Genomic DNA, 24,987 nt, shown 5'->3' with positions numbered 1-24,987 from the left:
CTCAAGCTTGTTGCCGTTGAATTGCGTTTCCTTGACAGACACACACACATACACACTGCAGACCCAGTTGACACAAACATGGCAGGCAAAGCAGGGAAACAGAATCGGCCCAGAAAGGCAGTGTCGGAGAAGGATGAAGAGGAGCAGCCGTTACAGGCTGTTCTCATAGCCGACAGCTTCAACCGCAGGTTCTTCCCCATCAGCAAAGACCAGCCGCGGGTGAGAGAAGTCAACATCAGCGCGAGCACATGTGTGTGTGTGTGTGTGTGTGTGTGTGTGTGGCTTGGTCCAGTTCTGTCCTGCTAACTCATCACTACAATACTGTACAAACACATTCTACAAGAAATAGATAATTGGTACAAAAAACATGTTGCCATATTGATAACAATGTTTGTAGACACATGCACTACGATAATAGAAAGTGATCTGATAATAGTATGTATTAAGCATGCAATATTTACTTTAAATTTGTTTTGTTTTTATTAAACAACTTGTCATGTACAAAAACAATTAACATGGAAACAACTATATACATCTTTGCATTAGAACAGAAGGATCAGTGTTTTTTGTGTGTGTTTTTGTCGATCATGTTGAAATTTTTATTATTCATTTTTATTTTTCATCACGTATTAGAAATAAACTCTGTGAAATAGACAACCTAGGTTTCACCTTCAAGAAAGCTACTTTGATTCGTGTATATACAATTTGACCAGAATAAGGATGTTATTAAGAAAGTCGTTGTTATTGTTCATAACAAGTCCATAAACATTGATATCTGCATGCATTCTATCGAAAGATCAATTATAACGATGAAAGAAATGTCAATGTTGTCATAAAATTAATATCTACTGGCTTCAGATCCAAATCTTTGCCTTTATTTAGTTTTTTTAAATGGATTGCTTTGAGAATAGCAAATTTTTTTTGTACAAGATATTATCAAAAATATTTTCTAATAGTTTTGTTTGAGAATTTTTTTATATTACGTCATAATTGTTTTCCATTCACTGAAAATTTCAAAAAGTGCATAAATTGAAAATGAAATCAAGCTTTTTAATCGTTCACACAGATGCGGTTGTGTGTACTGAAAAAAAAGCGTGAGTTCGGTTAGAGAATGCGGTTTTTGTCATGTCAATATAAAAAAAGATAACAAAATAAAATAAACAGTGTGTTATTTTTTCCTGCTTAATTCAGATTGTGAATATGGTAATCATTTAGTAACATTGAATGTATAAAAGTACCATGCTATTAGCACTTGATAATTTACCATGGTATCACCAGATGATTTTAGATTCTGAAGAGATGTTGACACGTAGATTTCTAGACTAACTCTCCACTCTTGCGTTCTCCCATCAGGCCCTTCTGCCTCTGGCTAACGTCTCCATGATCGACTACACACTCGAGTTTCTGACATCCACTGGAGTGCAAGAGACGTTTGTCTTCTGTTGTTGGATGTCCAGCAAAATCAAGGAACACTTACAGTGAGACACTGTGACATTGTATGTTGATATTGGAGAATGTCTGTGATCCTGATGACTCAGTTTTTGTATTTGCTGTCTTGTTTTACAGAAAGTCGAAATGGTGTCGCCCCACATCTCCCAATATGGTCCACATCATCACCTCTGATCTGTACCGGTCCCTCGGAGATGTTTTAAGGGACGTGGACGCCAAATCTCTAGTCCGCTCTGACTTTCTGCTGGTTTATGGGGACGTGGTGTCCAACATTGATGTTTCCCAGGCTTTACAGGAGCACAGGTGAGTGTCTTCTCTCTCTCCACAGGAAACAGCCCATCGTTTCGCATTTATAGATCATTAAACCTGTGTTGTTGTTGTTTTTTTTAAAGACAGCGGCGCAAAATGGACAAGAACGTCTCAGTGATGACCATGATCTTCAAAGAGTCCTCGCCCGGCCACAAGACTCGCTCTGAAGACGATGACGTTATAGTGGCCATGGACAGCAAGAGCAAGCGCATTCTCCATTACCAGAGAGCTCAGGCGCTAAAGAGACTTCAGTTTCCTATGGTGAGGCTTTCATTCAGTGCTGCGGGTGAATCTCCTGGGCTCTCATTTATAACACTGTACGTAGGATCCTTACTAAAAGTGTACATGCGCCTGAAAGCCATAAATGGCATACGGCAAAAAATATTCAGACTTATAAAACCGTGCGTACGCCAGAACCTGCGCAGAATTCCCTTTATAAATCCCAGTCAGCGGAAGATTGTGGAGCTTACAACGCCTAGATTTACTATGCTGATCCTCATCTGCATATCATTTACATATGCATATTCATCCACGTGATACCACGTTTAACGGTACAAGACATTAGGAAAATTTGAGATACGGACGTGCCGTCATATTACATGGCTAAAAGTTATCCTTGCCTTGTTTTTGAATAAATATAAAAATACATTTCAGAGAAAGTTTTTTCCACTGGCCAAATTGTATTTTTAATTTCTTTATATTTTATAATGGAAACAAATTGGCTTTATTGTGCACTATTGATCATTATTTGCACGAAAATATTTCCTCAGATCATATCATGCGCTAAGCAATCCTCGCTGTAGTTAAAACATTAAAACACAGCATGCCACAGGAAAAGTGTTCAAAAGCATCGCATCCACTGCAAATATTTATATTTATTATAATATATTTATATTTATTATGGCGTTCCTGTGTAGAACTCGCCAACACGAGGGGTGTTGTGGGTGTTTGCCAAGGCATTGTTACTCTTTTGCTAGAGTGTTGTGGTTGGTTTCTTGGGCGTTGTCAGGTAGTTGCTAATTCCTGCTACAGACTGTGTGATCTCGGCAATCCTATAAGATCATTACAAATCACACTGTATGACATGGATCTAATAAATGTGGGTACGACATCTATGTAGACTGTACTATAATGACACCTATTGATTCGTAGGCTACGACGCAAGTTAGTGTAGAGGAATAAAACGTCATTAGCAAAACAAATTTGCGCTAGTGGCAATGCGCTAGTGGCAGTTTTGTTTTTTATGTGCGCTGAAAAAGAGGAGGAAGCGACAGAGGAGAATATGCGGTCATGGCTAGTGAAAAGATGACAACTTTGCATGCCAATTTAGCAAATGGAGTTTGAGGTTAGTAGTTTTAAGTTTTAGCATTATGCCATGTTGATCATTATGCCATTTCATCATGTTCCATTTTTATTGGCTAGTCATTAGACGTAGGTTGTAGCAGTTGTAGACACTGTCAGAATATTATCACAGGCTATCTTTAGTTGTAAGACCGTGACAACAACGGCCATCTTTAAACCTCTTTCACTGTATGATGTACAGTAGGACCAGCGTTTAGGAGCCATTAACACTAAAATCGACCACCGATTGGCCATCTTTCGTCTGGGACAGGCAGGGGCTTCATAAGGTCTAAATGATTGCTAGGGTGTTTTGGTTGCTTACTTGCTACAAGTCTGTTAGCTCTACTCCTGTTTTACTTCTGAGTTTGTGATACTCGTTCTCAATGAAAGTGGGGCTAAAACTATAATGTATGAATACATTCTCAGTCAGCTCGACAAGACAAGAACGGGTATTCTTCAAAATTCATGTATAACTTTGATGAAAGGTTTTGATCCACTTCAAATGTTGACTACTGTAGTTGTTCAATTCAATTCGCATTTATTTGTATAGCGCTTTTTACAATACATATTGTTTCAAAGCACCTTTTCAGCTTTCTACATTTTAATTTAGAAAGATCTGTTATTAGAGGTAACTCTCTTAGTTATGTATCTCAGAAATGTACATAAACAAATTACACGGTTAGCTAATAAACAATGTATTAATTTATGGCTCATCGAAGTAATGAATAAATGTTTGTTAACAAATGATTATGACATTTAGAAAAATGTCGCATTGGTGCATGTTGACTCTTGTTCTTTGTTGTGAAAGTTGTTCTTTCTTTTCACACAGAATATTTTCCATAGTGGAAGTGACGAATTTGAAATTAGGTTTGATCTTTTGGATTGTCACATTAGCATCTGTTCTCCACAGGTGAGTGTGGCTTTTTGTTTTTACAGCTCTGTTTGTTTGTTTGTTTGTTTAACTCATAAACATATTGCCTGATGAATATTGTGTAACATAGGTTGCGGAGCTTTTCACAGACAACTTTGACTACCAGACAAAAAACGACTTTGTCCGTGGGCTTCTAGTCAATGAAGAGGTGTGAAACACACAATCAAATGACTTGCTTATTTAAGAACTCGCATATGATCTTATCAAGGATTTCTTTTTCCATAGATCCTGGGAAACCAGATCCACTTGTATGTCACTAAAGATGGATATGGGGCTCGTGTGTCCAACCTCCTCATGTACGACACGGTCTCCTCCGACATGATCCGACGCTGGATCTATCCCATCACACCTGAGGCCAACTTTGTAGACCAAGAAGGCCAGAGCTGTACACACTCTCGACACAACGTGTACCGTGACCCCGGGGTCAGTCTGGGTCATGGCAGCCAGATGGAGGAAAACGTGCTTATTGGCCGAAATACAGTGATTGGAGCAAACTGCACCATATCAAACACTGTGATTGGAGCAAACTGTGTCATCGGTACTGTCTTTATAGTTGAAATTGTTGGAAATGCCATGTGACAGTGTGAAAATCTATTTGATTGACACCCTGCTAACTGCTGTTTTGTCTACTTAGGAGACAATGTGACTCTGGAAAGAGCGTACATATGGAATAAAGTCCACATAGCCAACGATGTGAAGGTCAAGCAGTCCGTTATCTGTGATTGTGTGGAGGTGAAACATGGAGTCGTTTTGAATGATCAGTGTGTGCTCGCCTACAACGTAAGAAACCACTCATTTGTTGCATTATATATATTTAATATACACTGCCTGCCCCAGAAAAGTCATTGTTTGGATTTAAATAGACAAATGCTTAAGAGTGTATGACTTGATCATTATTGCAGTGATTATTGTGTTTATAGCATGTAATATGTTTGGCAACAGTTCTTCTAACCCTAATTGATGGAGTGTGTAGCTTTTCATTTCTTAAACAACCATGTAGGAAGAACATAAATGTTGTGATGTTATTTCCATCAAGAGGTGCATCAATATTTGGTCCAGATCTTGTGTTGTCAGTGCAAGAGTCCAGCGCTCTGTAAAGTCTCCTCCAAGCACATCCCAAAGACTTTCAGTGAATTTAAGATCTGGAGCACACTCATGTGTGAAAATTATTCTTCATGCTCCTCACAACCATTCTTTCACTGTTTGAGCCTGACGAATCTGGACATAGTCATCCTGGAATATGGCCATGATTTGTTTTCCTAAATGTTAATTTAAGAAATGAAAAGCTACACACTCCATCAGTTAGGGTTAGAAGAACTGTTGCCAAACATGTAACATGCTAGAAACAGAATAATCACTGCAATAATGATCCAGTCATAAGCCGTGTTTCCATTACCCTTCAAATTGCGCAAATTGAAATTACGAATTGAAAATGCGCCCAATGGAAACATGTCAATTTTTTTGTCGCAAAAACGTCTCCTTTGATTAATAATAATGTCTAGTACGGTGGCTGAGATATACATAAACCTACCAACGTCCGTTGCTATGATTTTTGGAATGACTTAAAAAGGAAGTTTTAGTCGCATAACATCGGTTAATGAAAACGGCGTCATTTCGCAACAGTTTTTTGTCGACATTTAGAAAAAATCACTTTTTGCGCAAATCTGTAATGGAAACGCGCCTATAAACTCTTAAGCATTTGCCTATTTAAATCCAAACACGACTTATTTTGGCCGGCCTGTGTATACACTTATTGAAGATAAAGGTGGTCACATTTTTAAATGAGTATTTGGTCTCTACACCTGACTTGATCCTAGTTCATTTTACAGAGGCTAAATATTCTCCATCTTGTGTGTATAAAACGAATCAGCTTTTGTCTTGTTTTCTAAGCAATTGTTGATATGCAGGTTGTGGTGGGTCCAGATATTACTCTTCAAGAAGGCACAGTCCTGTCCATGCACCATCCAGATGAAGAGGATGAGGAAGATGATGATGAGTTCTTGAGTGATGACCATGATGTTGGCTACAATAAAGACAAAATCAAACAGAAAGGTTCATGCTCTTTTTATTTACTTATGTGGACAGTACACAAGTTCTGTGATACGCTAATAACTGTGACTGTCGTTCACATTGACTGATTTTAAATGCTGGAGGTCACTGGGATGATCATACTTTGTGGGTTTATTTGAATGTGTCCTTGTCATATGTTACATGTATTTATTATAGCAGTAACAGCAAATTATGCATAATTACACCAGCTAACACTGAACGTGCATTTTGTTAATATTACTCAGTTCTTGATTACACCGTAACAAAGACACATGACAATAAAGTGTGTTCTTATATTCTTGGGGTAACAAAGATGTCATTCTATATTGACAAGGAACGTTATTGCCACTAAAAATGTAAAAACATTCATAAAAATGTTCAATGCGTGACTGACATGAGCAAACTGTGTTTTGTCAGTGTTTAACCCAGCAGAGGTGGGTTCAGAGGGTAAAGGATACCGATGGAAAACCAGCAGTCTTGATGACACCGAGGAAGATGAGCTTGCGGATGGCATTTGGGGTGAGAGTCTGAATAAGTTTTGGGTGACCTTTCGTTTAAAAAAGGGAATTATGCAGGCATTGACGGTGATGTCATGTTTCCAGGCCTAGTGTTGAATCCCGACCCAGAGAGTGACAGTGAAAGTGAGGTCAGTGAGGGATCACATGACCTGGGAAGCCACACTGCGTCACCTGAATTGGATGATGTCACAGGTGAGAATTGTAAACGTGAAATACCACATTGTTGAATCCATGTATGTTGCATGCATATTTTCCAGAAGTCCCAGTTTTATACCAGCCTTTCTTTTCCCCTCAGTGTTTCAGAACGAGGTTCAGGGTACGTTACAGAGAGGGTTGGATGAGAACATAGGCTGCGACAATCTGGTTCTTGAGATTAACTCGCTCAAGTAAGTTAAAGTTACCAAGATCCAGTTATTTATTAACGCTTTGTTCACCCAAAAATGAAGAGATAAATTACTGAACCCGTGTTGCAAATCCAAATGCTGATAATTTCTCTATGGCACACAAGAGGAGATGCTCTGCAATAGGTTAAATGTCATTGTCACTTCTCAGGTATGCCTACAACATTAGTCTGAAGGAAGTAATGCAGATCTTGATGAGAGTTGTGCTTGAGTTTCCGTTCCACCAGCAGGGGGCACATATCAGCACAGCCCAGTATGCATCACACCTGCTCCCTGTGAGTATGTCTGTTTGATATGGACAGGGATTACATTTAAGAAAAAAAAAAAAAATCTTCTGACTGAGAACTTTTTTTTTTTCAGGCTGTATCACATTCCTTTAACCATCAATTTAAATACTTGTGTGGTGACCGATAACATTTTAATGGAAGATGATGTTTCAGAACAGCTATTCAATTGCCTGTTTGCATCATTTCAAAGCTGTTTTTAATCTATTAAATAAACCTGATACTTTTGTGTGCAATGCTTGACACGCTTTAGTTATACAAATTATCAGCCATTTACACTCTGCAGACAGAAATATATATTGTGACCACAAATTAAGAATTTGTTTTTGTTAAATTTAAGAATTTGTTAAATCGTGGCCTCGAATTAGGAATTTGTTTTGGTTAAATCGTAAATGTTTCATTAAATTGTGGCTTGAATTAAGAATTCATTTTAGATTTTGTTAAATCGTGGTCTCGAATTAATTTGTTCTCGTTGCCGTTAAATCTTGGCCACAAATTAAGAAAGTTTTTGTTAAATCATGGGTTAAAAATTTGTTCCCATGTCTTAATGTGTTCCCTCATTTTACTAAATCGTGGCCACGTTGAACTAATTAGTAAAACATGCTGACGTATTAGTAAGTCGTGGGGACAAATTGTTAATTTTTGGCCATGATATACATTTTTACGTTACTGCCCTTGATATTTTAATAAGGATTTTTTTATCCTTATTAAAGGATGGGGGGGGGTGTCATATTCTTGTCATATTCATACATAGACATGGTAAGAATTAGTTTGGGGGGCACTTTCACCACAAGCCCCTGTTAATATCCAATCTAGATCTGCACTGATCTCACACGTGGCTTCTCTGCTATCCAATTCATGGAGAACTTTAATCTCTGGATGTGTATAATCTTAAATCGGATGCTTCTCCTGTACATTCAGTTATTTGACTATAGCAGAAGATACTGAATACAGTCCCTGTGTTTTTTCCTCACAGTTGTTAAAGAAGTGGGCGCCAGTCTTCAAGAACTACGTGAAGAGAGCTCAAGACCAGATGGACTGTCTGACTTCCATGGAGGAGGTTTTCCTTGAATGTGACACTCATTGGGCAGTTATGGTCAAAGTGAGCCGCCTCTCTTTCTGCAGTCGACCACAACACGCGTTCTGTCTGTTGCTGGCTGATCGTGTGTACTGTCTGTCCACTTCAGGTGCTGATGAGAATGTACCAGCTGGAGATCTTGGAGGAGGACGTCATCATGCGCTGGTTCACTTCGGGTGCCGCCTCAGAGAAGAGCCAACAGCTCCGTCAGAATCAAGGGGTGGGATTCGCTAAGCTGTATCTGCTGTAAAATGAAACTGATACTGTAGCTACTGTACATTGATTCGTGAAAATTGCATGAACGCGAACCAGAGCCAGAATGCCAGAAAATACAATCCCAGTATCAGGCCCTAGTAATATTACTGGGATGAGATTAATCCCATGTGTGAACAGAGCCGGAGCTTCTTTAGATGGCGCATTGTTGTCTTTATGGGTAACACTTTAAGGTTCATTAGCTAATGTGTTAACTAACAATGAGCAATACGTTTATTGCAGTATTTATTCATCTGTAAATGTTAGTTAATAAAAATACAGCTGTTCATGTTAGTTCACAGTGCATAAACTAATGTTAACAAAAACCACCTTTGATTTTAATAACGTATTAGTAAATGTTGAAATTAATACTAACTAAGATTAATAAATGCTGAAGAAGTATTGTTCATTCTTAGTTCATGTTGACTAATGAACCTTATTGTAAAGTTACCTCTTTATGAAACCATCAATGATGTGTGAATGAAAGCACAGAACGTGGGAAAGATGTAAATGCTGTGTGAATGATCAAACTCAGTGTTTCTGGTAATTGACTGGAGTCTCTGTTTGAGTTGTGCTTATGTCTCGTCTCTCCACAGCTCTTGAAGTTCATTCGGTGGCTAGAGGAGGCCGAGGAGTCTTCAGAGGAAGATGAATGAACGTAAACCATCGCGAGTGTGACTCGTACACTTTACAAACCTACACGTCATGGTATCTTCTCCATGTGATGACTTGTTTTGCTGCCGCAAGTGAAAATTGACATACTGTTATTTACCCTCATGCATTCTTCTTCTTCGGAAGGTATTTTTAAGAACAAACTCATTGGACCTCATCGTCCACAACAGAATTATAGTGATTAAAGTCAACATGATCACCCGTGAGTTGTGAATAGCGTTTAATATTGGTGACACAGTCAAACACAAGGTATCTGAAATATTAGATTCATATAAAAAGAGAAGCACTGATAGTTTAAGGATAGTTTGGATCACTTGGAGGTTACTAGGCTTGAAAAAATATTTTCACTAGCAAAACTCTGCAATAAAATCAAAGACTGTGGCATGATTTAGTTTTATAATTATGTGCATGATTCTGTTTCATAACACAGTGCGCTAGTTCTTTTTATCCTTAAGACTACTATGGATAAACCCTGCTAATAATGCAGTCCCCGTTATTCCAAACAGGGCCGTCAGCCCTTTCCACATGCTAGCGCTGTTCTCGTGTCTCTGCATGAAGCTCCTGTGATCTCCGGGGATCAGGACAAAGCTGCGTCCATCTCTGGGTGTCTGTAACCTCATGATCTTATCCTGCTCCAGCACAAGCTCCCCGAATCCCGTGAGGGACGTCCCCACACGCAGCAGCTCCTCGCGCTCCTCCTGGGCCACGGGCTTCTCCCCGCTCAGTTCATTCAGGACGACGTCCACCAGCCCCTCTTTGGCAGTCCTGAGGCGCTTGTGCACCTGCTCCAGGTAATCACCGGACGCCTCCAGAGGCGAGTCCACGCGCACCGAAACCTCACTGGTGTAGGACCCGGGCTGGATCAGGCTGAAGGGCACCGTGTTGGTGGTCTGCTTCTTGTTCACATTTTTGGAGACCCTTTGGAGAAGATTTCAGACTCAGTGTGCAAGGACCTTAACAGTTACAGTATGAAGAGTAGTCACTACAGTAGGCAACATTTGAAGTGGATCAAAAGAGTTCTTCAAAGTTGTCCAAAGACAAGAACGGGTATTGTTCAAAATTCATGTATAACTTTGATAAAAGGTTTTGATCCACTTCAAATGTTGACTACTGTATATGCCAGGGACTATATCTGCCATTTACTGATAAGTCACTTTATAACGTGCCTTATAGCCTTGGTTCAGCTCGCAATGCAGCTTGGCTTCTCATATCCAGTTGCTTAAAGGATTAGTTCACTTCAGAATTAAAATTTCCTGATAATTTAACCTGATGTAGGGTGAAAAACTTAATCTCATTTTCTCCTCCAACTTGAAAATCGTCCAACATCGGGTTTTTTACCTTTTATTTATTTATTTTGTTAATGGCGTTTAACTTAGTCTTTGCACATTTGCTTTGTAAACACTGGGTCGGTACTTCTGTCTACGTCACGCGTGACCTTTCAACGTGATTACGTAATGCGTGGCGCATCGCAGCTAGTGCAAGAAGAGCATTTGAGGTTAAAAAGTATATAAATGTTTATTTTTTAGAGATTGAACAATGGTTTGTCTAGATAAGACTCTTCCTCATCTGGGATCGTGTCGAGACTTTGAAGCTGCACTTTTCCATTTGGACCTTCAACCCATTGGATCCCATTGAAGTCACTATATGGAGAAAGATCCTGGAATGTTTCTGAAGTGAACTAATCCTCCAAACAAGCCAAATGATTGGCAGTGAAGCATTTACCATGACTTGAGAACAGAGTTCCAGTATTTCCAGTGCTCCTGCACGGTTATCTTTTGAACGACACCATAACACCGTGGCACGTTCCAGCTGGAAATGGGCTCTCCGATGGCCTGCACCAATCCTGCAATGGAGGCAAAAGAAAGATGCATAAATGAAGACTTTTCAAAGTATGAGGTGTTGTTTAGTATTGTATCTACCTTCTACAGCAACATAATTAAGTCTCTTGTTGGACGATGCCTTCAGAATCCTGAGCAGGTGATGGTCTGCTTGAAAGTTTGGAATTTCCTGCAAAGTGGAGGAAACAGGCCAATGTTTCGACGAGCAAGCTTTTATACAAATATTTCAATTTAGCTGACTCATTCTGTTCCACTTACAGCCAAAGTGACTTGCAGGAAACTTTCATATAAAGAGTAAACTGAGGATATGTGTCTTCAACAAAGACACAGTGATGATACTTTATGAATCAGAGCTTTTGGGATCTAGGCTACACTACAACAGTGTTTAATAGTTCTGTTATTTAGCAAGCAGTGAAGGGGAAATCATTACCTTCAGCTTCTGTATTTCTTGTCTTTTTTCGGAGTACAGTTTATAAAACAGCCCAGAGAAGGCAAAGCAGGATCCTGCACATATGACGGTCAGTGGGTTAAGGAGAGGATCACTCATTTCTGCTCTGGAGAAAGACAGACAAGCTTGTCACAAATGTTTCATTGTAAAACACAGTAAACATGGTAATCCATCCACTACGGTTTTACTACATGAAACCAAATGGTTATTGTAGTTAAACTATGGTAACCATAAATTGCCCATGGTTTTGCTATATAGCCATAGTTTAACCAAGGTATTTAAAATTGGTTATAAAAATGATAATCCACCAATAAAACGTGCTTTCTGTACTTTTATAATAAATACGGTTAATTTTCGTACTTTCGTTCTCTGCACACTCAATAGCAATGTGGCGGGCTCTTTTTAAAGGAGTTTGCAGTAGCAGTTTTAACATTAAGTGACATGGCATCTGACGCACAGAAGCCAATGGCACATGTCACTATGCGCATTGGCACATCCGGTGGCACATCCGGTCTTCATTGGCACGTGCCAGTGGATAGTGGCTTGTGTCACTGACATTATTGGCATGTGCCACTGACATCGCGACACACTGACACTGACATGACACCTGACTGACACCGAGTCGCGGAACATGCCACCGTGTTGCGACACCTCCAGTAGAGACTGACAGATTAATCGAACACCTATAGCCTACTGACGTAATTGTGCCATAAAATCCTAAATAAATAGCCTAATTTTGTGATATTTAAAATATCAATTAAACGAATTAAAGTAGGCTACATTAATGTTTTTTCAAACGTGTTATTTATGTCACGTCTGTATTTGATTGGTATGTGTCACTGAATGTTTTGTAATACCAGTGCTACTTTATGTTGTTTATCTCGCAAAGTCACAAACTGGCCATTCTAGGAAAGACACGAAATAAATCTATCATGGGTCACTACGAATAACGCATGAACAGTCGCGTCCGTTACTGTAAACCTTTATTTTTGCGTGATGCTGCACAGACGCACGCCAGTAGGTGTCAGTATAAGTGAGTGTAACACTGGCCAGCGCAAGATTCTTATCTGTGGCTTAAATATTTCAAAATAATTGTATCGAATTATGTATGTTGTAGGCTACACATTAACTTAGCGATGTTATAAATCATATTTTTTTACAGCATAAAGCAAATTGTTATGCAAGTGGCATATGACGCAATCCATTGGCACATCTCACGTTTTAGTGACACATGTCAATATCCACTGGTAGGCCTACATGTGTCACTAAAACTGACATCTCTTTATGTTGTGCCACCTCCAGTAGTGACACCTGCAGCTGTCTGCCGTAGTATAATGTAGATTATGTACCATATGCACATCGTTAATTTGTAGAACAAAAATGTATTTTATTTATTGAATAATTACATAAAATTATTTTTTAAATATTAAAGGTACCGAGGAAGGTCCTGCGCGACCGAACGTTTGTTGCACTGAGGACTTTTTTGCACTTGTACTAATAAAGAATATTGCTAGTAGCTCGGTATACTCCTTTTCAGATACATAGCCTAACAAACATATGATTTTTAATAATTAATTTGTTTACACTTTTTGGAAGGACTTGAAATATTTAAGCCACAGATAAGAATCTTGCGCTGGCCAGTGTTACATAGTTACACTCACTTATACTGACACCTACTGGCGTGCGTCTGTGCAGCATCACGCAAAAATAAAGGTTTACAGTAACGGACGCGACTGTTCATGCGTTATTCGTAGTGACCCATGATAAATTTATTTAGTGTCTTTCCTAGAATGGCCAGTTTGTGACTTTGCGAGATAAACAACATAAAGTAGCACTGGTATTACAAAACATTCAGTGACACATACCAATCAAATACAGACGTGACATAAATAACACGTTTGAAAAAACATTAATGTAGCCTACTTTAATTCGTTTAATTGATATTTTAAATATCACAAAATTAGGCTATTTATTTAGGATTTTATGGCACAATTACGTCAGTAGGCTATAGGTGTTCGATTAATCTGTCAGTCTCTACTGGAGGTGTCGCAACACGGTGGCATGTTCCGCGACTCGGTGTCAGTCAGGTGTCATGTCAGTGTCAGTGTGTCGCGATGTCAGTGGCACATGCCAATAATGTCAGTGACACATGCCACTATCCACTGGCACATGCCAATGAAGACCGGATGTGCCACCGGATGTGCCAATGCGCATAGTGACATGTGCCATTGGCTTCTGTGCGTCAGATGCCATGTCACTTAATGTTAATACCGCCTCTCGGAGTTTGCGTGGTTTTTAAAATGATTATATACAAGTACAATTAAGTAAAGAGGGGGTTTTTTTGTTTTTGTTTTAAAGGTTATTTAAAGCTGTAGATCAAAAACGGAAATAAATCCACATTCTTTCCACCTAAGTTCAGTTGTTTTCACTAGTAGAATTTACTTTTGTTTTCGGTTCATTTCACGCGATGTTTGTGAACAGATCCAACACCTTGTTCGCAACAACAATAAAATCTAAATCACAATTTATAGTGACTTAATGTCGTGACGTCTCACTGAAACGATACATTAACAAACGCGATATAATAAAATAACAAATATGAACATCAGCTCAAGTAAAACATGTCAGAGTCGCTTACGATGAATCAGGAAACAACGGCTGCAATTATTCAAACTTATATGCTATGCACACTAGTTTGATTATACTACATGTATATGATGTCTTATATTTACTGCGATCTTGAGAATATGCTAGTTGAATGGTTTTCTCCATTAGGATTCTCCTTCTCACCTGAAGTTTATTATACAAACATGCAATGCGTCGTCCTCTGAGGTGCACTTGTGAATGTGTGTGTTCACAGGAGGGCTGTGAAGAAGACAAGACACTCCCACTAAAACACAAATCCCAATCGGAAGCGAGTTTCCCTTCCCTGCCCTCTGTCCTACATCTACACGCGTGATTTGTGCATTTGTGCAGTTTCAGTCCAGCAGCCACAGACCGGAAGAGCTTCTGCTCATTAACCGTTCAGATACGACACCTAAAGCGTCATTTCCTTTTATTAGATTATCTATTTTTACGTGAATTTTGTTTGGACTGATATTACAATATTTAACGATAATATTTGTGAATAAGGTCTGCTCTTAAGCTAAATGTTATCATGACATTCCTGCACAAAGACCTCAATGTCATCCCTGAAAATTAAATGAATATCTATTAATAATAGGCCTATTACTACTTTGACAAATGAAAAAAAAATTCTCAGACCAAACATAGAGTGACTTCATTGCAATACCCATTTAAAAAAATCTAATCTAAAAAAAAGTAATCAAACTGAATACAGGAAAATAAAAAATTCTGAACAATAAAGAAAACAAATTGAATCTGAGAAAGATGTGAAAGATAAACACTTAAATGATAAGTTAGTTCACTGTATTCCCCGTCAAACTTGTTCCGTTGCACGTAACACTTTAGGTCTGTGCACCACGGACTTATAATGTATAATAATATATCAGTGTGCACCTCTGGCCTGAAGCTGCTCACTGAGCCAACATGATGTCCAGCTTCCCCTTTTTTTTTTTAAATAGCCAATAGCATTTGGTTTATATCACAGCTCGGCCAGAGCCGTTGAGCTCGGTAAAGCCACAGTTTCCTCCTATTCTCTCACCATTTCTCCTCCCAATCTCCTCCATATCACTTTAAAACTGTTTTATGGTGTGTATTTTTAAACACCTTTTACCTTATTTTAAGTAAGTCAAATCTGTCCAAAATAATAAGCATTTGAATTTCCATACTTACAATATTCATATCACAGAAGACTTCTCCGTGGTCAGTTCAGCTCAATCTTTTGTTAAACAGAGACTTATAGCAGGCGAGCTTCTTAATTTCAATTCTATATATATTTTTTATCAAATACAGGTTAACTAGTTTACATAAAAGGTACTAATATATAAAATAAAAGTAAATCAAAACCAAATAATTTACAAGCTTTTAACTTCATGAGGCACAATGGCAAGGCATCTAACGCCAAAGATGCCGTCCTTGGTGAATCAGCTACTGACTGGACATGTCATTCCAGCTCTTTTTAAAGGTGCTCTAAGTGATGTTGGGTGACGACGTTTAAAGTATTGTCAAACAAAACGGAGGCTAGCTCGACCTTCCCTCCTCCTCATCCGCACACTAACCCCCCAAATCCTTCTTGTCGGTTATTGGCTGGAACAGTTTGTTATGTTTCGTGGTCCAGGCTGGGCCAGTTTGTTTTTCTTGCCGTTTGTGGAGCCTGGGCTGTCTGCAGAGACCGCATTTCTTTACAGTGTGTTCAGGGGACAGGCAGCTAGCGGACAGTGAGGAGATGTTTGCTGTATGTGACAAAAAATGTTTTGGCCTAAAAAACGTTTGACATCGCTTAGAGCACCTTTAAAGTCCATCAACTTTTTGACATCTTAAGAAATCCCCTCCTGGAAACTCCCTAAAACTTGTTCATTGGTAATCCCCTCCTGGAAACCCCGCCTCTTCGTCCTCCTTCTTCGGACCTCTTCTTGTTGCATTCTGTGTCTCGTCCGTAAAACATAGACGGTAATGATTACATTCTTCTTCTTTCTTTACCAAAGCTCTTTCTAATACATTTTCAATTTATGAATGTTTCATATGTATTCATATGTGTTTCATATGTATGTTTTTCTTTATAAACCATTTTCTCAATAAATAATTTTACAACAACAATTGCAGTGTTTTTCTTTATAAACCAGCTTCTCAATATATCATCAATATAATACACATGTGGTACAACGCAAAGCGGGACGGGTGGTCACCCTATGTGCCATTCACCATGTAAAATAGTAAATGTGTGAACTAGTGACAGATTTCAGCCGCAGCTCTTTATAATATAGAGGGCGGAGCCTCAGATTCTAGAGAGCATTTAATTGGACAGAAAAAAGTTGGTGTAGTGCAGAGTGATGTCATCAAAATCATTGATCCATATTGGTGGAAGTGAGAGACTGTATGTTTTGAATGCTTATCTTCTAAACACAAATTTTGTTATAGATAACAGTAAGGCTAACATGTTCATACCAAAAGCCAAAAAACTTAAATTTTGATTTCATGGGGACTTTAATCCTAATTAGGTTTAGGGATAGGGTGAGGTCGGACCTTCAAACTCCACCTTTACATCCAGAGAGGAGGAGCTGGATGTCAAGCTCCACCCATTGGCTCTGCAGCAGTTAGATGGAACCAGTTATAGGGGTGGTATAATGCCCTTTTCACAAGATGTAAAATAAATATTTGATGTCTCCAGAGTGTGTATGTGAAGGTTTAGCTCAAATTACCCCACAGATATTTTAATATAGCATGTAAAAATTTCACTTTTTGAGGGTGAGCAAAAACGCACCGTTTTGTGTCTGTCCCTTTAAAGGGTAACTAAACCCTAAACCAACTTTTTTTAGTTAATGATCTGTAAGAATGGGGCTTTATTAGTGCTGTTCATTGATTCAAGTAATTTTTTTGACATTTGTGTTTAAAGTATTTTAATTTTACTAAATATGGTGTAAAAACGTCTGAGTGCTGCCCTCTTCAGGTTGAACAGTGGCTACTGCAGTTGAATTTTCCTATTGGAAGTTGTGGTACACTCTGACGTCAGAGGGTACCAGCTAACCACGCCCTTGCCTGCAGAGAGATAAGTCTCAGATGCACGCCCCCTCTCCACTGGGCTCTGCCTACTTTTCCAGCATTTTTCAAATATTGCCAGTGGGTGGAGTCCGGCTCTGACCAGGGGTTTAGTTACCCTTTAAATGCAAATGAGCTGCTGCACAGGGGGCGGAGCTTCAACAGCTCATGTCCTTTTACCTCACACACACATGCACTGAAAATTTCAAAAACTTTCAGCCTTTTATGTTCAAACCGGAGTCAGACAGTGATGGAGAGACTCAAGAAGAAGTGACAACATGTAGAAGCAACAGGACGTTTCTGAATGGTTAGTTGATGAATTTATGTAGCTTATGTGTAGTTATCTTCTTGCCATTGATTATCACTAACCCTAAAATTTACATAAACCCCACCCCCTGAACACGATTTATAGATTATCAAGACAGAATAGTCTTGATAATCTATAAATCGTGTTCAGGGGGTGGGGTTTATGTAAATTTTAGGGTTAGTGATGTCACTAACCCGGGAGGAATGTCGTGTAGTCCTTAAAAAACAATTTCTTTAAAATAAAATATCTCCCTTTGCTTTGAACTTTGAGCATTGCAACTTTGCAGATGTTGTTTATGCTCAAACAGCAACATTACACACTAACTAAAGTTAGAAAAGTGAAATCATAATCAATCACCCCTTTAAGCACAAATCCCGCCCCACCACCGGTTTTATTGGTCAACTCAGTTATTTAGTCACCAAAAATTCAGACAACAAAAGTTCAGACTTCATGGATTCAGTTCACAGCTGAGAAAAGTCATGTATGGACTCAATTACGCTATCTATCAGGATGTGCTTCCAAATCTATACCAAGGTTATGCTTAGGGTTTAAGTTAACATGAGGTGTTAGTATTTGTATCAGTGCAGAGCACTTATGTGTCACAATGAAGGCGTTTGGGCAAAGAGAGCAATGAAAGACAACGCACTTTCCTCATTATCTTCAACTGGATTCTTACCATGACACGCAGTGCTGTGACAACAGTAATTTATTGTTATCGCTGTTAATATTGCAGTAAATAAATATACATTTTTATACAAAAAGTTTTTAAAAAATTTGGAACATCTCTACAAATCGCATCCCCTTCAGAAACCAGGAACTTATCCATTCCACTGGACAATAGTTTCAAGCACCTTTGCATAAGTGATGTGAATGAAATATATGAGACGTTATAACATGATAATATTGGTAATGTTTTAGTCCTGGTGAGCATGATGTCATGGAAGCTCCAGAGATTTATTCAAAATCAAAAGAGGACGAGCCAACAATTCCAGGGCATTACATTCAATGCGGGATAGATTACTTGGGAATTGTAATCAGTTAATTATATAAACTATTTTAGTAGGATAATCTTGTACTTTTTTAACATGCAAAAAGGAAAACAAAAATTCTGTTCTGCATTTCAGGTAAAAGCATTAATAAACCTTAAAACATCAATGACATTATAAATATTTCAAAACACTGTGATGCAACTTTCTATTCGTGTTTGCTGATAAGAACACTGAAAACACACACACACAAAAGTTTACTTAAAAGTAAAAGTAAACACACACATGCGTTTCCTTGAAAGTGAAATGATTTCTATAAATCAAGTGGTCAAATGTTAAATATTGCCGCTTCATTTTCCATTCTGTCTCGTGGCTGGTCATTGCATGTGATTTGACAACATCCCTCTCTCTCTCCCCTCTAAAAACAACTCAAAGACTATAAGTATAAATCAATGTACTTTATGTTTGACAAAACATCCCATGTTTCAGTTGTGACTGCACATTTTTGGTAGTGACAGTAATGTTTTGGGAGCGACCATATCACATTACAGAATTTTAACTCACATAGTAGAATACTAAAACATACTAAAATATTAATGATTTGCATAACTGTACTATAATTTTGTTTATTTCCCCCCTTTTTGTCTCTACCAAAACAATGCTGTCACAACCGAAACTTCACACAATTTTTGGTCCTGACTGTTTCGGTAGTGACAATTTTAGATACTTTTGAGCCTAGCCAACAGATGCTAATCAGTACATGGTTAGCTAGCACAGTTCTGAACAGTTGTACACACATAAAAAAAAAAAATATATATATTTTTTTTTGACACCCAAAAAAGTTTAATTGCAGAAAAAGGGTGTTTGGTAGTGATGTTCCTTAAAGTTACACACTGCGTCACTGTTAGGTGTCGCTATGGGGTTATCTTGCCTTCTCCGAATCTACTGAAGCTTTATGAAATCTCGCGGGCGAAAATACGCCCGCCAATGGCGTTCAAGTGCGCAAAATAGAGGCGGGCTCCCCCGCACTATAGGGCGGCGCCGAGTGCCATAGAGCATCACAGTCCCACCCACAGCCGGTGCCGGAAGTAAGAATTCAATACAATTTCTCCATTGACAGTTGGGGTATAAGCCATAAAAACGGAACCATACATGGTAGACTTAAAACCAGCTACGGCTGTACTAAGCGATTGTATATGCTCATATAAACGCCAAAAGTTCATGGGGCACTAACCTTGTTTTGAGATAAATGCCTTTTATTCGCAATGTCTTGGATAAGTACTTCATTACCCACAATCCTGAACAATCCGACAATCCCACAGTGATGCATCTGATTGGTGGAGCTCGTGTAACTGTCTGGTTAAACCCGCGAAGGTCCTTGAAGACTGAAGATCATTAATAAAAATAAATAAATAAATAAAAACCTGTGTTGCGTTTTTGCATGGTAGACTTATCAGTGCAATCATGATCTCCTTGGCTGCCATGATGGCTTTTTTTCAAGGAGGAAAACAAAAGTGTTCAAAGGGGTGAAAACCACTTCAAATCGGGTCATGTAGTTGAGTGTAGCGTGTCCGAGGGTCAGCTTGTGGGTTTTGTAAGGGCCGACATGAGGGACAAGATCTACAAAGTTGTGGTGAGTTTTGCAGGGAGGTTGGTAACATTAGTTAGCATTATCGTTCACTTTAGCCTTCATATGGTATGAGTCATATCAAGCATTTTATGATGCCACTGTCAAAACAATATTTAGCCTAGGTATACCTCTTCATGCATTTACTGAACATTTTGTGTAATAATTCATGGCAAGTTAATAAACTGAATATGATGGTGGTCCAAGAGCAGACCATGCACCGGTCCATGCATCAGACCGGTGGCGTGGTGCACTTTCTGGTTTGCTGACCATCACTTTTTAATTTTCACTTGTTGTGGATATTAAGAAAATACATTAAATGTTATTAAAATTAAGGATGACCTATAACTTCATGAATAAAAATGAGCATGGACCACAAGTGGGAAATTGTTGAGGCATTTGTCAGCAACCTGCCCGTGGGCCGCTGAAACTGTTGAGCAGAACGCCACGGACCGCCAGATCTGCACCCGTGAGCTGTGGTCCACCAGCCTTGCTATCCGACTCCCAGCCAGTCTTTTCATTTTCCTCCCACCCTTGCAGGTGGTTGGTCTAAGAGTGTGACCCAGCTACCAGCAGTTTCATAAACACGTCCACACACAACATGCTAGACATTACAAATAATTGTAAAGTAGGCTAGGCAATATAAAATACACGATAAACGACACGATGATAAATATAAAATTCAATACACAATACCTATATAAAACATTATTATTAACACGATTACTGAAAGAACTGCTATTAACTGCACATTCACTATATAAAATTCAATAATGTTTTATAAACAAAGTTTGGGAGGAGCACGTTCAAATAATCAATCCAATCTACTCGTCATCAAACAATTATGTCTACCCTAATCAGCATGACAAGAAGTATATATATATCCACTCTGTCATCTCACCTAATATTCCTTGACAGTTTTCCAGCATCCCTCCACCACCCCGACTCCTCACTGTTGGCTCAATCTTTTACAGCCAGGAATACAGGGGGAGTACTCTGGGTTTGGGCCGAATACCGAGCCCGGAGCCCTCTCCTCGGACAGCACGCTAAATACGCATTTATTCAATCTGACTTATTTGTAAGTGTGAACTAGTGAACTGGAGGAAAAAGTTCGTGTGGCCGTCATCAGATTTGGAAATCGCTCAAAAGGCTCTTTCGCGGTTGTGGCTTCAGTCGACTTAAGTGAGGCGAGGTGGTTTATGGGATGAGTAGTTCCTTCACTCGGAAATGAAAATATGTACACAGTCTTGTACCTTTGACTTTTTTTGGATTTTCTCTTCGTGTTTTCACTCGAAATGATATGTTGTATGCTTATGAGTTCAGCCGTAGCTGGTTATCCTCAGACATGCTCTAAAACTCTTTAGATACGGATTTTTCCAAAACGTCAATGGGAGAAATGAATGGGTAATTTACTTCCGGCACCTAAGCTCTCTCGGGCGGTGGGCGGGACTGTGATGCTCTATTGCCTCCGTTCCCTTTCGAGTCGTCTCTTGACACTGTGTCACCGTTAGGTGGTGCTACGGGGACCTATAAAATCCCGCCGTGTTGATAGCGAAGGTCCAGATCAGCAGCAAGCCAAGCAGTTGACCTAGCTAAAAGAACTCATGAGCACAGCGTCAGCAGCCGAAGCAACAACAACTGTGAGCAAACGCAGTTAGATCAGAATAGCCAGTTGCACTGAAGGATACAGGGCAACATAACAGCATAATCACATATCAGTATGTACATAAGCACAGCGTCAGCAGGCGTAGCGGCGACAACTGTGAGCCCATGTAGTCAACAGCAAGACCAGGAGATAAGCGAGGTTAATCTCTCACCAAAAGCACTTGAGACGTGATTTATGGCGGCACATTGAACTTGCACCTCCCTTAGTAAAGTCAGCCACTGTAGGCAGCACACGAAGAGCTGGTCCGTAAGTCCGCGACCACTGCACTGAGACAGGAGGGTATTCATCTCACGAGTGGCTGTAATTTTGTCCTCCTTACACGACCGACCGATATTGGCAGGCCATACCAGGTAGAGACCACGGCTCAGCGCTGCTCTAAGGCAGGGCAAGCAACACAGTATTGTCCTGAAGGTTTCCTGTCATTTGTTCAGACGGGCTCGTGCAGCACTGCTCCTGAAGGGCATCGTCCAGGCAGAAGTGCCGCGGTCCAGGAGGCATCTTGAAGAAAATATGCCATACTCGCCGGAACACTACAAAGGAGCGGCAATCCTTTTGGGCTCCGACCCTGAGGAGTGTGTAAGTCAACGGCAAGCTGGCTTCTTGTAGTTGAAGGAAAAGATTCTGAGGCAATGGCACTCAGACCCGCCCTATAGTGCGGGGGAGCCCGTCTCTATTTCATACGCTTGAACGCCATTGGCCAAAGGGAACTAAACCTATACATATAGGAAAGAAAACTAAACAAAACACTGAAGTAAATAACTTAAGCAAAACAAGTCCACGACAGGAGAAAGCTAGGTATTAGATAAGTGAAAACCCAGGCTAAATAATAAAATCAGTGTGAACTCGGCATAATAAAACCCCCAAAGAAAAAATTGCAAGGATACAAGAAGAGAACTCTGGACTAGTGATAGGTCATTCATGAACAATCTGTTCATTGCGTCTGTCCCTTGACAAATGAACGAAAGACTCATAAGGTAAAGTAATTATTTATGTTCCCTGTAAATTATTTTTGACTACATTATAATGATTTCTTAATTCAGAATTTGATCAAGATTGAGTATGTGGATGTGTTCAGGCAATTTGGCTCTTAAAAGTATAATATTTAATATATAACTTAAATTAACGAAATGTCTTGAATAAAGATTTGTTCATTTTGATGAACGAGATCGAACAAGAGTGTCAGTAAAATGATCCGAACTTCCCATCACTACTCTGGACAATCAAACCTTGGCATAAACACGGTACTACAGAAAGGTCTAAGACATGAACAAAACACAACAATCCAGCAAAGACATGAGGCAAGGAAGCACAATATAAAGGGAGTAGAGCACACGAGGACCAGGTGTGCAAAATTTGTGAAACGAGGACTAAATGAGAGGGTGTGGTAAGGGGAAACTAGGAGGCAAGACAAGGGGAGCACATAGACAACATGAACAAAGACAAAGCCATCTGCTCAAGCCCAAAACAAACATGGAAACATTAAACAAAGACAGAGCCCTGACAGTACCCTCCCCCCAACGGACGCCTCCTGGCGTCCAATCTAGATAAGAGAGCACTGGCAGAGCAGGAGACCAAGAGGGTACCAACTGGAAGGGCAGGGGAATTGTTAGATTTGAGGGTCCATAGTTGCCAGAAAACACAGAGGATGAGATAGGAAGGGTGGGGATAGGTCCAGGGGCATATCCCGGCCTGGCGGAGACAACTGTAGTTGGCGTGGTGGAAAAGCCATGAATGCCTGCTCGTGCTGAAGGTAGGGCTACTGGTATCAGAGTGGTGCAGTGTCTACCGGACCAAACTTGGATGGTGGCAGGGCACCAGCTCTGGCTTGAGAAACATGACCAACATGAGTAACTCTTGGGCTGGGGGCTATCTCAGGAACTAACTCTTGACTAGAGAGGGACTTAGGAATGAATTCAGGAGCCATGACCACACTAGCAGGGAAGGTGAATGTCTCAGGAACAGACATTGGAATGCTCTCAGGGGCTAAAAAAGGTAGGATTGGGAGGACCCTCCTGGGCTACTTGAGTGGACTCTGGAAGGCCCTTGGGAGCTGCATAATTAAATTCAGAAGAGTCCTCATAGGCTGATGGAACAAACTCAGGGACTGACTCTGGAACATATTTGTTGGCTAAAGAATTAAATTCAGGAATGCCATTTGGGGCCGCAGGAACAGACTCAGAAATGCCCTCGGAGGATGCCTTCCGGAGTTAATAGGGTGCTTCTCAATTCTTATTTGTGTATCCTCGCTTCCTTTCCTCGCGTCTCAGCTCCGCCCCCTGTAGGATGCGAGGGAAGGCTGCATGGAAAAGACGCGAGGACGGAGGGATCGAATGAAAGCTTTTTTTATACATTGGAATCCTTGATCACTCGAGCGTCACTTCATCGCGTCATCAGCAGCGCTCAAAGGATCTGCCCTTATGTTGTTGAAGTTTGTTTATTTAAGAAATTCATAATAAATAATAATAAAGAAAGATACCCTGTTGAAATATGTGAGGTGTGTGGTTTATATAAACTACAAAAGTAAAGTATAAATCAAAATTATTGTGGCCGATGTGAAGGGGGAGGAGAATTTATACGTGCGTCACGTTTAAGTCGATAAAACTCTTCCGCATAGGATCCACCTGTGTATCCTAGCTCATGACTCCTCTGGAAGCCTCCTGACTCCTCGATCCTCGACTCCTCGCGGTGCAATTAGAGAATTGAGATGTCCTCCAAGATGGCTGAGCTCGATCGGTTTCCGGGTCATAGGATGGAGGACGGAGGAGAGAGGAGACGAGGAGGGATATTGAGAAGCACCCATAGAGTAGACTCTGGAACACACTTGGGGACAAACTCTGTTACCTTGACTGGAAAATGGTTCAGAAGATTTGAAGACTAAAGTTACATTGGGAAAAGCCTCTGTTGCCGTAATAAGACCAACAATCATTGATGATTCTGGTGGCTCTGGGGCTGAAGCGGGCTCTGACTGTTCTGTGGCTGGAGAGAACTCTATGCCAGTGACAACAGGATGCTAAGGAATGACCTCCATGGACATTACAGGGAGAGATGGCTGTTCTGGTACGACCTCTGTGGGAATGACATGACTGGCAAGAATGACCTTTGTTGGCCCTGACACACCAAAGGGACTCTGGACGAACAGTGGACAGTAAAACAGCACATATCTTCCTCTTCCT

At 40.0% G+C, this 24,987-nt stretch overlaps 2 protein-coding genes across 4 annotated transcripts; one reads left to right on the top strand and one right to left on the bottom strand.

Annotated features, from left to right (window-relative positions):
* Positions 1-13,980, top strand: eif2b5 (eukaryotic translation initiation factor 2B, subunit 5 epsilon). The gene is made up of 18 exons (XM_081375095.1): positions 1-219; positions 1,354-1,478; positions 1,567-1,752; positions 1,842-2,019; positions 3,929-4,009; positions 4,101-4,178; positions 4,256-4,568; positions 4,665-4,810; positions 5,938-6,082; positions 6,497-6,598; positions 6,682-6,789; positions 6,893-6,983; positions 7,150-7,273; positions 8,259-8,384; positions 8,470-8,580; positions 9,209-9,320; positions 11,587-11,980; positions 13,854-13,980. The coding sequence occupies exons 1-16, from the start codon at positions 79-81 to the stop codon at positions 9,266-9,268; spliced, it is 2,115 nt and encodes a 704-aa protein (XP_081231221.1). The 5' UTR covers positions 1-78; the 3' UTR covers positions 9,269-9,320; positions 11,587-11,980; positions 13,854-13,980.
* mul3 (mitochondrial E3 ubiquitin protein ligase 3) lies at positions 9,488-14,617 on the bottom strand. 3 transcript variants are annotated; one of them, XM_081375096.1, is made up of 5 exons: positions 14,361-14,617; positions 11,553-11,676; positions 11,204-11,291; positions 11,007-11,127; positions 9,488-10,202 (listed from the first exon to the last, which is right to left on the bottom strand). In XM_081375096.1, the coding sequence occupies exons 2-5, from the start codon at positions 11,667-11,669 to the stop codon at positions 9,719-9,721; spliced, it is 810 nt and encodes a 269-aa protein (XP_081231222.1). In that variant the 5' UTR covers positions 11,670-11,676; positions 14,361-14,617; the 3' UTR covers positions 9,488-9,718. The 3 variants fall into 3 exon arrangements, with proteins under 3 accessions (XP_081231222.1, XP_081231223.1, XP_081231224.1); XM_081375097.1 differs by having other exon boundaries at positions 11,553-11,671; positions 14,361-14,602; XM_081375098.1 differs by lacking the exon at positions 14,361-14,617 and adding an exon at positions 14,209-14,343.
* Positions 14,618-24,987: the final 10,370 nt, after the last annotated feature.

This window comes from Scardinius erythrophthalmus (genome assembly GCF_964197995.2).
Source record: "Scardinius erythrophthalmus genome assembly, chromosome: 9".
Classification (NCBI taxonomy): Eukaryota; Metazoa; Chordata; class Actinopteri; order Cypriniformes; family Leuciscidae; genus Scardinius; species Scardinius erythrophthalmus.
This window is presented reverse-complemented; position numbering and strand designations above follow the sequence as displayed.